At 44.4% G+C, this 14,280-nt stretch overlaps 2 protein-coding genes and 1 long non-coding RNA gene across 9 annotated transcripts in view; 1 reads left to right on the top strand and 2 right to left on the bottom strand.

The window, feature by feature from the left end:
- Positions 1-14,280, bottom strand: part of AGBL4 (ATP/GTP binding protein like 4) — a 1,469,133-nt gene that overhangs the window by 207,558 nt on the left and 1,247,295 nt on the right. The window lies entirely within an intron of this gene.
- The window catches only part of BEND5 (BEN domain containing 5), a 49,950-nt gene continuing 43,846 nt past the window's right edge, over positions 8,177-14,280 (bottom strand). For all 4 annotated transcript variants that reach the window (XM_027537320.1, XM_027537322.1, XM_027537323.1 and 1 more), the window contains one exon: positions 8,177-8,717. In XM_027537320.1, coding sequence (XP_027393121.1) covers positions 8,560-8,717 — 158 coding nt within the window. In that variant the 3' untranslated portion in view covers positions 8,177-8,559. The remainder of the gene's footprint in view (positions 8,718-14,280) is intronic.
- Positions 12,692-14,280, top strand: part of LOC113889913 — a 37,288-nt gene continuing 35,699 nt past the window's right edge. For both annotated transcript variants that reach the window (XR_003510375.1, XR_003510376.1), the window contains exon 1: positions 12,692-12,948. This is a non-coding gene — a long non-coding RNA (uncharacterized LOC113889913). The remainder of the gene's footprint in view (positions 12,949-14,280) is intronic.

Here is a 14,280-nt window from a genome sequence, read left to right as displayed (position 1 = left end):
AGGAATCTGGAATGTCTGGTCCATGAATCAAGGCAAATTGGAACTGGTCAAACAGGAGATGGCAAGAGTGAACTTCAACATTTTAGGAATCAGTGAACTACAATGGACTGGAATGGGTGAACTTAACTCAGATGACCATTATATCTACTACTGTTGGCAGGAATCCCTTAGAAGAAATGGAGTAGCCATCATAGTCAACAAAAAGAGTCCACAATGCAGTACTTGGATGCAATCTCAAAATGACAGAATGATCTCTGTTCGTTTCCAAGGCAAACCATTCATTATCATTCAATATCACAGTAATCCAAGTATATGCTCTGACCAGAAATGCTGAAGAAGCCGAAGTTGAACAGTTTTATGAAGACCTACAAGACCTTCTAGAACTAAAACCCCAAAAGATGTCCTTTTCATTATAGGGGACTCATATGCAAAAGTAGGAAGTCAAGAAATACCTGGAGTAACAGGCAAATTTGGTCTTAGAGTACAGAATGATGCAGGGCAAAAGCTAACAGAGTTTTCCCAAGAGAACACACTGGTCATAGCAAATACCCTCTTCCAACTCTACACATGGACATCACCTGATGGTCAATACCAATTTCAGATTGATTATATTCTTTGCAACCAAAGATGGAGAAGCTCTATACAGTCAGCAAAAACAAGACCAGGAGCTGACTGTGGCTCAGATCATGAACTTTTTTGCCAAATTCAGACTTAAATTGAAGAAAGTAGGGAAAATCACTAGACCCCCTTTCAGGTATGACCTAAATCAAATACCGTACGATTGTGCAGTGGAAATGAGAAGTAGATTCAAGGGATTAGATCTGATAGACAGAGTGCCTGAAGAACTTTGGATGGAGGTTATGACACTGTACAGGAGGCAGAGATCAAGATCATCCCCCCAAAAAAGAAATGCAAAAAGGCAAAATGGTTGTCTGAGGAGGCCTTACAAATAGCTGAGAAAAGAAGAGAAGCAAAAGGCAAAGGAGAAAAGGAAAGATACACTCATTTGAATGCAGATTTCCAAAGAATAGCAAGGAGAGATGAGAAGGCCTTCCTCAGTGATCAGTGCAAAGTAATAGAGGAAAACAATAGAATGGGAAAGACTAGAGATCTCTTCAAGAAAATTAGAGATACCAAGGGAACATTTCATGCAAAGATGGGCACAATAAGACAGAAATGGTATGGACCTAACAGAAGCAGAAGATATTAAGAAGAGGTGGCAAGAATACACAGAACTATACAAGAAAGATCTTCATGACCCAGATAACCACAATAGTGGGATCACTCATCTAGAGCCAGACATCCTGGAATGTGATGTCAAGTGGGCCTTAGGAAGCATCACTATGAACAAAGCTAATGGAGGTGATGGAATTCCAGTTGAACTATTTATTTCATATCCTAAAAGATGATGTTCTGAATGTGCCGCATTCAATATGCCAGCAGATATGGAAAACTCAGCAGTGGACATAGGACTTGAAAAGGTCAGTTTTCATTCCAGTCCCAAAGAAAGGCAATGCCAAAGAATGTTCAAACCACTGCACAACTGCACTCATCTCACACGCTAGCAAAGTAACGCCCCAAATTCTCTAAGCCAGGCTTCAACAGTACATGAACTGTGAACTTCCAGATGTTCAAGCTGGATTTAGAAAAGGCAGAGGATCGTCCCAGCACTGGGACGACCCAGAGGGATGGTATGGGGAGGGAGGAGGGAGGAGGGTTCAGGATGGGGAACACATGTATACCTGTGGTGGATTCATTTTGATGTTTGGCAAAACTAATACAATTATGTAAAGTTTAAAAATAAAATAAAATTAAAACCAAAAAAAAAGAAAAGGCAGAGGAACCAAAGATCAAATTGCCAATATCCACTGGATCATCAAAAAAGAAAGTGTTCCAAAAAATATCTACTTCTGCTTTATTGACTATGCCAAGGCTTTTGACTGTGTGAATCACAACAAACTGTGGAAAATTCTTCAAGAGATGGGAATGCCAGACCACCTGACCTGCCTCTTGAGAAATCTGCATGCAGATCAGGAAGCAACAAAACTGGCCATGGAACAACAGACTGGTTCCAAATCAGGAAGGGAGTACGTCAAGGCTGTATAGTGTCACCCTGTTTGTTTAACTTATGTGCAGAGTACATCATGTGAAATGTCGGGCTGGATGAAGCACAAGCTGGAATCAAGATTGCCAGGGGAAATATCAATAACCTCAGATAGGCAGATAATACCACCCTTATGGCAGAAAGCAAAGAAGAACTAAAGAGCCTCTTGATGAAAGTGAAAGAGGAGAGTGAAAAACTTGGCTTAAAGCTCAACATTCAGAAAACTAAGATCATGGCATCTGGTCCCTTCACTTCATGGCAAATAGATGGGGAAACAATGGAAACAGTGACAGACTTTATTTTCTTGGGCTCCAAAATCACTGCAGATGGTGACTACAGCCATGAAATTAAAAGACGCTTGCTCCTTAGAAGAAAAACTATGACCAATCTAGACAGCATATTAAAAAGCAGAGACATTACTTTGCCAACAAAGGTCCGTCTAGTCAAAGGTATGGTTTTTCCAGTAGTCATGTGTGGATGTGAGAGTTGGACTTTAAAGAAAGCTGAGCACTGAAGAATTGATGCTTTTGAGCTGTGTTGTTGGAGAAGACTCTTGAGAGTCCCTTGGGCTGCAAGGAGATCCAACCAGTCCATCCTAAAGGAAATCAGTCCTGAATATTCTTTTGGAAGGACTGATGCTGAAGCTAAAATTCCAATGCTTTGGCCACCTGATGTGAAGAACTGACACATTGGAAAAGACCCTGATATTGGAAAGATTGAAGGCAAGAGGAGAGGGGTCGATGGAGGATGAGATGTTTGGATGGTGTCATGGACTCAATGGACATGATTTTGAGTAAACTCTGGGAGTTGGTGATGGACAGGGAAGCCTGGCATGCTGCAGCCCATGGGTTGCAAAGAGTCAGACACGACTCAGTGACTGAACTGACTGAACTGAGACAGGTATAATAGTCTCATTTTTAAGATGAGAAAACTAAAGATAAAGGAGATTGAGAACTTTTTCAAGGTCATATACTCATAAGTGGCAGTAAAGATCTGAACACAGGGCTATCCAAATCCAGAGTATTCACTCTGTTTTTTTTTTTTTTTTTAATTCTTTGATTTCTGGGCATCACTTTTATTTTGGCAGTGATTATTACCATGCCTGCATTTTATTCTGGTTTTCTTCTTCTTTTTTAATAAATCTTTTGGCTACACTGCACAGCATGTGGGATCTTAGTTCCCTGACCAGGGATTGAACCCACATCTTCTGCATTGGCAGCACAGAGTCTTAACCACTGGACTGCCAGAGAAATCCCCAGAGTCCTCACTATTTCCTGTGCAACCTTCCCTAGGTGGGAAATGGCAGAATGGAATTCAAGCTCTTTATTAGTCCACGAAGGAACAAGATTGCCCCTTCAACTCTGCAGAGGGTTATGAGCATTCTGCGTGATTTCAGAAGAGAGAATTTGAGTGGCCTCAGAAGTTTCAGTCAAGTAGATTTTTAGCTCAACATAAAAACTTCTTAGTGATGGCAATAATTGGATGGACTCTTTGGTAGGAAGATGAATTCTGCATGCCTGGAGGAATGGGCATTTACTTTCAGTAAACAGGAGATCTGGATGGAGGACCTTAACATTCACTTTTGACACTTAGGTTCCATGAGCCTATGAAGCTGCTTGGCAGAAACTGATTCATCCCTTCAATAGAAGTGATGAAAAGATCTGTTGATATGTCTATTTGCAGATATAAAAGTAACAATATGTCCAAGGTAAACAAACACATTGATCCAGAGAAAACTATATACAGAAAATGAAATGAATTCTGCTGGAAATTCTTACAAGTTAAGCTTTCAGTTTGTATAAACAAGAAACCAAATTCTGGAGAGATGTGCAGACTCGGAAATAACCAAAGGAATTAGAATGAGGTACTGATTTTCACTGTTAGGTTGGAAAAATAATTTAAAACATAGTCACATGCATTATATGTATCAAGAATGATAAATTTGCTACTCCTGTTGACCCAGGTAAAATGAACCCAAGAAAATGACAGAAAATATAAAGGGGAAATCTAGGCACACAAAAATCTTCATAGACATTTTATTTATAAACAACCTAAAAATTCAAGGAAGGGCAATGGGCTGGCTAGTGGTAGCGTGGAGGCTGAGGTGGGTGAATAAAGCTGGAAGGTGGACTGTGAGCCTAGTTGCCCAGCAAAGGGAAAAGCCCATGAGTACTGAGCACTGTGGGATGAGCACAGGATGTCTGGAGGGCCAAAGGCAGGTTTGAAAGCCAAGGTCACCATGTAAAAGGTCAGAGCAGGTCAGAGACAGGATAGGCACACACACAGGTGAGGCCTGAAGGAGTGTGAGGAGAGGAAAACCAACATTAACACTGGTGGCCATTCATCCACTCTCGTTAGGGTACCTTAATTACATCCTCAGTCCTCCTAACAACCCCCAAACTAGGCACTACTTTCTCCAGTTTACAGATGAAGCCAGCGTTCAGAAAGCTGCAGGAACTCGCCTCAAGTGAGGTTCCAGGTGTTAGAGTTGGGACCTGATCTCAGATGCATTGAACTTCTAAACTCAAGCTCATTCCATCACTGCACTGGACCCAAGTATGCAGAGAGGCCTTCTGTGGACTGGCAGCCCTGTGGGTTGGCCCCACAGCCGGCCAGGTGGCTGACCCAACTGTAGCTTGATGTCCATTCACTGGGTGGATGTCCGAACTGATGCCTATACATTTCATGGAGCAGCAGGGAAATATGTTAAACAGAAAGGGAAGGATATAAACTTGATCATACGCTATGACCATAGGTATGTAAAATACACATTTATGCTCTTGAACGAAGGACTAGAAGAAATACATCACAATGCTTGCATCTGTGCAATTTGGAATGTTTCCCCTATTTTCCCAAAGATTTCTATAAAGTGGTTTTCATTTCTTCATAATTTCCAAAAAAAGTCATAATTTAGAAATGCATCTAAGAAACCCATGGGCACAGAACAGTCACTAATACTGTTATTTACCTCATCTAGAAAGTAAAAATAAGCCACATCTTTCTGTTTGGTTTGGCAACAGAGAACTCATGGCTGGGACTTCTGAAGACAGGATCCAAACCTCATCAATTCAGGCTCTGCCAACTCAGGATTGACTGTTCTGTCCTGCACGCTCACTGGCCTGTCACAGGAGGCAAAAGGAACAATCTAAGTGTAAAAGCAATGGGAAATCATTGACGCCTACACTGAAAGTCACCTTCTGCATCATGTCCACAGCATTTGGTGAGCATGGAAGTGTAACTTTGGACAAAGCTTGTGGGCAGATCCTCAGCTATTTAAGAGGAAATTTATTCTCAGTTTCAAATATTGCCAGGCACTTTAGAAGGCGCATGTCTTTTTACTTAGGAAACATTCTTGCTCCTTTATTAAAGCAGGACTTCTAATGAGCCTACTAGACTGGTGTTATTCAAAACTGGCCTGGTGTGTGGTGTGCATATTCAGTCATAACCAACTCTTTGCGACCCCCTGGACTGTAGCCAGCTAAGCTCCTCTGTCCATGGGATTTCCCAGGCAAGAATACTGGAGTGGGTTGCCATTTCCTACCCAGGGAATCTTGCCAACCCAGGGATAGAACCCGTATCTTCTGCATTGGCAGGTGGATTGTTTACCATTGAGCCACGGGGGCAGATATTGGCAGTACTGTTAAAATACATGTTTCCAGCTCTATCCCAGATCTACTGAATCCAGCTCTCTAAACCAAAGCCCAGGAATCTGTATTTTAAGTACCTCAGCAAATTCTTAAGATTGGGCAAGTTTGGGAAATTCCCTGCTACATGAAATGAACTTGAGTTTTGTGTATGTATTTGAATGTAATGAAACTGTAGATCCCCATGAATGGTACTGTCATTTCCCATCTCTCCAAATGGCTTGAATTAATGAGACCAATTTCCATTGATTGGTTACTAATGTTGGGACTCTCCTAAACATGCTCTGAGATTACATGGCTAGATTCTCAGCCCAGACCATAATATTCCACTCAGCTTTCAGTGGCAATCAAAGGGCAGATTTTGCCTAGATCTGGATTCTGACTCAGCTCCACCACTGACAAGTCTGAGACCCTGGCCAAAAAGTTATTTAACCTTTTCTGAGTCTATTTCCTCTTTTGTATGAATATAAGAACAGTGGCCCTGCCTTCATATAAGAGTCACAGTGCATCAGGTGTACAATAGGTGCTCAAAAAGTCTCAGTCTAACTAGGGTATAAAAACACCTGCCCCACCCATCCAGATTCCCCATCAGAAACAGCTCTTAAGTCCTTTCTTGTCACATCCATGTCTGATTTTATTCTGCCTTACAAGCTAAGGATCAATAACATCTGCATGGCTCTTTGAGACTCATTTCCCAGATATTAGCCAGCTCCTTTTCCAGATATTACCCAGATTACTTTCCACAACAGTGCTGAGTTAGGAATCATTACCTCCACTTTAGAAGAAATGAGCTCCAGAAGGGTCAAGTGACCTTCTGAAGAGTGGTAAAGTCACGACGTGAACTCAGACCCCACAGTCTCTCACAACCCTGCTCTGTCTCTGATGTATAAGCTGTACATTACCTAAAGCACTTCCACGTCATAGCATTTTAAACATATATTTCCATGACTCTTGCCACACTGTCAACCTAAAAGTACCTTTCAGCAGGTATCATATCATATTGGTCTTTGTAGGGAAATGCATGGAGGCTTTCAGTGTTTGTCATGCTTAGGGAGCAAAGGGGATAAGCTCAAATATGATGTATGCTTTTCCCAAGCCTCTCATGCATTCCACATTACTAATGCCCAAGCTGCCCCCGCCATTTAAATGAATACATCTTAATAAGAATAATTTACTGAATTCTATTAAGTGTCACAAACTCTGCTTACTTAATCAATTAACTTATGCTAGACACTTAGAAAAGTCCTGGCACATATTAAGTATCTGTTATTGTTGTTATTATTATTTAATTATTCACAGAGCCTGTGTGGTATGCATTATTTTCCTCATTGTACTGGCAAGGACTTTGAGAAGTTAAGTGCATGGTTCAAGATCACATTGCTAGTCTGTGGAGAGCTGGGAAAACACCATAAAAGGAAATTCACACTTATACAACCTATTAGCAAGCATATAATATTTCATGTTAGAGAGAATTATTTTATGTACTAAAATAAAACTTCTCATAAAGGTAGCCACATCCACTATTCACCCTAGTGACCCTGAGCCTTTGATTACAGACCACCAATGACCTAATGGTTTAGTAGATAAAGCATTAGAGAAACCAGACGCCAAAGTTTTCCAACCAATGTCTAAAAGCCAATAACCAGAAATGACTGCCAATATTTATTGAGCAGCACACACACACACACATATATATGTGTGCATGTGTATATATATGTGTGTGTGTATGTGTGTGTGTGTTGCTCAGCTGTGCCTGACTCTTTGCAACCCCATGGATTATATACATTCCACGGAACTCTCCAGGCCAAAATAGTCAAGTGGGTAGCCGTTCGCTTCTCCAGGGGATCCTCCCAACCCAGGGATGGAACCCAGGTTTCCCACATTGCAGGTGGATTCTTTACCGGCTGAGCCACCAGGGAAGCCCGATGCTGACTTCATAGGCACAGGCATTACAGAAAGGAAGTGTCAATCAACAGGAAGATCAAATGTGGTTTGCTTGATTGTGCACCAGGCACTTTAGAGATGCAGGTACTGAATGAGATACAAATTACGCAACTTGAAAGATCACTTGAGATACAAGATAGGATAAATGAAGTGACACCAGGTGATGTTGCCTCCAACTTCCTGAAGGTGACCCTGAACCACATCTAAATTACCATCCCCTCACACTCTTTTACAGATTGACTCAAATTATCAGGGGAGCTGAGTCTCAGATCACATTGAGGGAGAGGTGACTGGACCTAGATCTGTCCTCTGAGGTAAGAGAAAGTAATCTGCTTCAAGACAGCCCTTCAGATCTGCAGACAGAAGTTACATCCATTATGAATTTTCTTTCCTTCAGCCTGAATGTTCTGCCCCTCAAAGGACACTGGTCATGTCCATTGTACACTTAATATCCATCCTTAAATAAATGAGGATAAAGATTGTCTACAGCAAAGAATTAATGAAGCTTTATTATAGAACAAAATAGAGGAACAAAGATAGAAGTCCTTGAATGGTAAAAATATCAGCTCAAATTCTTGGCCGAGTGATAGGCAACTCAGAGTCACTTCATCTCCTTCCAAAAGGACAGGATTTTCACCATCCCCGGAACAACTCTGGTGCCAGGTTGCTGCCTGAATCTCAGCAAATCCATCTGCGGTCTTTGGAGTGAGAAGTCCAAGTTCAGAACAGGCCGGCTGACCCCAGAACCCTACTGGCTCCTGGCCCGCACACCACCATGCATGGTGGGGTCTGATCTGGACAACACCATCGCCCGCAAATCACACGCCAAGCAAGGAAAACGAGAAGGCTTTATGAAAAATCCAAAGTTTATTGCAAATTGTATTTTGCTTCCCTTCGTTCTTCATTTTTACAGGATTTATTGATATCCATGATTTTTTCACAGATGTACTTGTTGACTTTGGAGAGTCTCTGTGCAATTTCAGTTTCATCCACAGTTTCTTGTGCTATTCTGTCATACAAACACTCTAGACAGGGAAAAGAAACAAGAAGGCCAAGGATTAATGGTGCATTCAAGTACATATCTTTACGGGAGAGAAAGGAAAATGTGCCTCCTGACATACTTCCAAAGTACCAATTCACATAACTGGCACAGCTGCCTTTTAAAATTTTCAACACAAAATGTACTGAGAAAAAGAGATCTACACTGTAAATTTATACTTTAAAAATAAAGATACAATGCCTATGTGCCCACTCCCCTGGTTAATGGGGTCCCTCTGAAGCTCCCAGACACTCCTCCCCCATCCTACCCTCTCCTTGTCCTCACCAGAGGTAACTGCTCTCCTGAATTTCTTTTTCATGTTAACACATACGCACACATCTTTATGCAGATGGTGACTGCAGCCATGAAATTAAAAGACACTTGCTCCTTGGAAGAAAAGCTATGACAAACTTAGATAGCATATTAAAAAGCAGAGACATTACTTTGCCAACAAAGGTCTGTCTAGTCAAAGCTATGGTTTCTCCAGTAGTCATGTATGGATGTGAGAGTTGGACTATAAAGAAAGCTGAACACAGAAGAATTGATGCTTTTGAACTGTAGTGTTGGAGAAGACTCTTGAGAGTCCCTTGAACTGCAAGGAGATCAAACAAGTCCATCCTAAAGGAAATCAGTCCTGAATATTCATTGGAAGGACTGATGCTGAAGCTGAAACTCCAATACTTTGGCCACCAGATGCGAAGAACTGATTCATTGAAAAAGACACTGATGCTGGGAAAGATTGAAGTCAGGAGGAGAAGGGGACGACAGAGGATGAGATGGTTGGACGGCATCACCGACTTGATGGACATGAGTTTGAGTAAGCTCTGGGAGTTGGTGATGGACAGGGAAGCCTGGTGTGCTGCAGTCCATGGGGTCACAGAGTCGGACATGACTGAGTGACTGACACATCTTTAAATAACGTATCATCTACTCTTCCCCTGTTTTGAACGTTTTACAAGTGTCTCCCTACTCTGTATATCCATCTGACTTTCTTTTTTTCCACTCAGTGTTGAGAGCTACCCATGCTGAAGTGTGAGTGCAGCTGCAGGTCATTTCTTTTCACTGATGAGTAGTGTTCTATTGTCCGACTAATCCACCACTGACTGACCCACTTTACTGTCAGTGAATACTTGGATTGTTTGCTGTGTTCTGCAATTACAGGCACTTAGGCTGTGTGTCCTGGGGCAGACGGACAGGAAATGCCCAGTACGGGCCTTGGCTGGACCTGCCCACTGTTACAGTGTACGCATACTGAATTCTGAAGGCTTCCTGGTGGCTCAGCGGCTCAGCTGGTAAAGAATCAACCTGCTGACGCAAGAGACGTGGGTTCCATCCCTGGACTGGGAAGTCCCCCTGGACTAGGAAATGGCAACCCACTTCAGTATTCTTGCCGGGAAAATTCTATGAATAGAGGAGCCTGGTGGACTACAGCCCATGGGGTCACAAAGTCGGACATGACTGAGTGTGCACAGACACACACACACAGCCCATGTCACCCCATGGGCTGTAGCCCACCAGGTTCCTCTGTTCATAGAATTTTCCCGGCAAGAATACTGGAGTGGGTTGCCACTGAACCACCAGGAAGCCCTCAAAGTTCAGTATGCATACATCTTAACTGATCGTTAAGGTTTAGGCCACCTGGTGGGTGTGAAGTGGTACCTCAGGGAGGTGATCACTAATGAGGCTGAGGACGGCCACTTGCACTGACTCGGCCATTTGCCGAGATGAGGCAGAGAGTGAGCCCCAGACGGGACCTGACTGGAACCTGATGGTGGCCTACTTCCTAGCCCGGGGACCTGAGGCAAATCATTGCCCTAGATTCCTCACCTACTCAACAAGGATAAGAAACCACATGTGATCTTTTTTAAGGCTGCCATGAAGGATGTGATACAAACATTTTGCAATTCGCAAGATTTTGTCACACTGTAAGGAACACTATACCTGTATGGGGTTGTCCTAGTTATTTTATGTATATGCCGTTGTTTGCTCCCAGGGCCTAGCACAGTGCTTGGCACAGGGGCAAGAGGAAGTAAATGCTTGTTAAATGAATAAAAGGAGGCATGAATGTTTTTCTAAGGAAACCCGAGGGGACATGATAATTCTGCACATAAGGGGACTACGGCTGTGAGTGGGAATGAACCACTGGGTATGTAGTCCTGAGCAAGATTTTTAACTTTGTTGTACCTGATCCTCCTTGTCTATAAAACAGGAATGGCAACCCAGTCTCGAGGAACTGCTATGCAGGATGAGCAAAGTCTTCCCTGGAGGAGGAGATGGCAACCCACTCCAATATTCTTGCTTAGAAAATTCCATGGACAGAGGAGCCTGGTGGGCTACAGTCCATGGGGTTACAAAGAGTCAGACAGGCCTGGGCACACACGCATGCACACACACAAAGTCTTGTCTACCAGGCCAGTGCACAGCAGGCAATCCAGTCAGTGGTGCAGAGCGTCAACACCAGCAGAAACCACGGAGACTAACTTGTGCTAACTCCTCCACCCACGTGAGACAAGACCGAAGCCTGGAGAGCAGGTAAGTGTGGGCACGATCCCCTGCGGTCTCTGCACTGAGCCCTTCCCTGGGGACACAGCCAGCCTGCCTCCTGCTGCCACTCAGGCTGCGGGTGTGTGTGCTACAGGCCTTCTTTCTCTGAAGCACGTCTCCTCCCTATGGAGAAGGGTTTAGAAGCTTTCAGCTGACCTTCACTGCTTCCTGACCAACCTGCACTTTGTCTCGTGCTGGCCCTTCCACGGGGACTGAGACGAGAAGGCAGGTAGCCTTGTCTCACCAGTCCTACCTCTGCTGACTCCATTTCCCGCCCCGCTCCAGGCTGGCCCACAAATCAGTCTTTGCTCATCTCCTTCCCAATTACCTTGGCCTCATCCTTCACCTGACTAAACCCTGCTCATTTTTCTAGATTCATTCATCTTGGAATCTCCCAGGTTGAGCCAGAGACCCCACTCTGCCTGCATTCTTGGTGCTCCCTGACACATCTGGCTTGTTCCCTATCAAATCCCTGACCGCAGTCTAATAAAATTGTGACCACACTGTCTCTCCTACAGACTAGAACCCCCTGGGGGTGCCCTCTCCAGCCCTGGGCCAGGGTAAGGCAGACAATTGCAGTGATGTTGCTGGAACCTGAACCAAATGAGGGGTGTGTCCTGCGCAGAGGACTGTCTCTAAGTTCAGGGGCTCGAATCTGGCTCTAAACCTAGTTGCTGGGCCACCTTGAGTGGGAAACTCTCTGGGTCTCAGTCTCACGGTCTGAAAGCAGGTCAAATCCGATCATCTAAGGAGATTCTTCCAGCTCCAGGGCTCTAGTTCTCTGGAAGGTAACAGGGTAGGTGAAGAGGAAAAGGAGAGAGGAGGGGGCAGGGGAGTGGGTGTGCTGGCCCCAAGAGGCCCCTGCATGAGTCAGAGAAGAGGCAGATGGAGGAAGGTTTTCAGCGGCCTCCACAGAATACCAATCACTCTCGTTTCCTGGGGGTAAGAGCACTGAATGGCCCCCGAGGTTGATTAAAAGGCTTTCATTAGGCTCCAGATATTAATCACCTGCAGTTGCCGGGAATGTCTCCCTCTGTGAGGGAGCATTTGAGATTATTGCTTAATTAACAAAGTGTATAACAGCGTTAATGTGTCCTATTAAAAAAGTTATAAAAATTAACCAGAACTCAATGCTGTGGCTCATTTGAAAACTCAGACAGTCTGCAAAAGGTCACTTGACCTTAATAAGGGTTTAACTGTCATTCTGGAGCCTGTCATTACAGTGAGACACCCCTCCAGCCCTTCTGCTCTCACCTTTCTAAAGTGATGTCCGTGTTCACCCCATTCCCCGGCTACCTGGTGAAGAGCGACTTTCAAACCAAAGAGAAGAAAAAATCCTCACCAACCCTGTGAGCACCAAGGCTTTTGTCATTTTGACATGTCCAATGTGCGTAAATGCGGTAAAGTCTTACAGAACAAACAATCTCAGTCCAGAAGACAGCCTGCATGGGAAGAACCAGTCAAAGGCAACCTTAAATAATTAGGCTAAAAACGGTGCGTGCATGCTGCGATGGGAGACAGACTTTAAGCCTGCTGGGCTGTAGCTAAAACAACAACAACAACAACCAACAAACTGAATTGTACTTCAGTAAGACAAGAAACCCCTGGAGACCCAGGGAAGCCTGAAAGCGCACTTCAGCTCAGCTCTGGTCGAACCAGATGTATGGCCTTGGGTAAGTCAATTTCCCTCTTATTCCCTGGTATGGCAAGTATTATGGGCTCTAAAGGGTTATTTGACCAGGTACCTAGGAGGCAAAGATACAGACAGAAGAGGACAGAGGCAGGCACAGGGTGCCCTAGGACTCACAACAGAAGTGTCCCCTACCCTGAGAGGTCAGGGAAGGCTTCCTGCAGGAAGGTTCTCCTAAGCACCCTTGGGCAGTGAGTAACAGCTGGCTGGGCAAAGCAGCACAGGGGTTAGGTGGGCAGTCTGACCTACGCTTCTGGTGCCAGACATAGCATCTGCAAATTCCCTAACGTGAGAGAGGACAAGGCTTGTTGGAACACAGAGGCTCATTATAGTAAGACCTTAACAGTTCAAGGGAATATGCTAAAAAAAATAAGCTGGAGCTCCAGGCCAGGGGCCAGATTATGAAGGTGCTTTTATGACACGTTAAAAAGCTTCCTAGGTGACTCTGCCGCTGCTGCTAAGTTGCTTCAGTCATGTCCGACTCTGTGCGACCCCATAGACAGCAGCCCACCAGGCTCCCCCGTCCCTGGGATTCTCCAGGCAAGAACACTGGAGTGGGTTGCCATTTCCTTCTCCAATGCATGAAAGTGAAAAGTGAAAGTGAAAAGTGAAAGTGAAGTCGCTCAGTCGTGTCGGACTCTTCGCGACCCCATGGACTACAGCCCACCAGCCTCCTCCACCCATGGGATTCTCCAAGCAAGAGTTCCTGGATTGGGAAGACGCCCTGAGTAGGAAATGGCAACTTGCTCCAGTATTGTTGCCTAGAAAATTCCATGGACAGAAGAGCCTGGTGGGCTACAGTCCATGGAGTCTCAAAGACTGAGCATATATAAGAAGTTTACCCTTTAATAATGGGCACCAGGTGTCAGGGTGGTGGTAACAGGATCATACTTGGTTTTAGAATGATCACTCTGATTAAATATAAAGCAGCTGGGGTAAGGCAGGGGAGAAAAGAAAGCGGCAATGGGTATGGAGAGAAGTAGATGGTTTAAAAGGTATTTAGGGGCAGAACTGATGGGGAGTGAGCTGAACAAGGACTGCGGAATGAGGCATCCCTGGGTTCCTGGCAGGTGGTGGTGTGTCCTTCATCATGACTGTGAACACACAGGGCAGAGGCTCTGGGGTGAAGGAAGAGGCGAGCAGTGAGGGGTGTAGATGTGCAGGTGTCATGTGGACATCTGGGAGGAGGTGACCAGTGGCACCCAAATGCATGGATCAGGAATCTCAAAGTGTAAACTGAGGTCAAATATATATTTGCCATCAGTCACTGATTCAACAAATATTATTAAGCACTTACAACATACTGGCCCTGAGC

The sequence above is a fragment of the Bos indicus x Bos taurus genome, chromosome 3, assembly GCF_003369695.1.
Source record: "Bos indicus x Bos taurus breed Angus x Brahman F1 hybrid chromosome 3, Bos_hybrid_MaternalHap_v2.0, whole genome shotgun sequence".
Lineage (NCBI taxonomy): Eukaryota > Metazoa > Chordata > Mammalia > Artiodactyla > Bovidae > Bos > Bos indicus x Bos taurus.
Note: the sequence above shows the minus strand (reverse complement) of the source record. Positions and strands in the feature narration are given on the sequence as shown.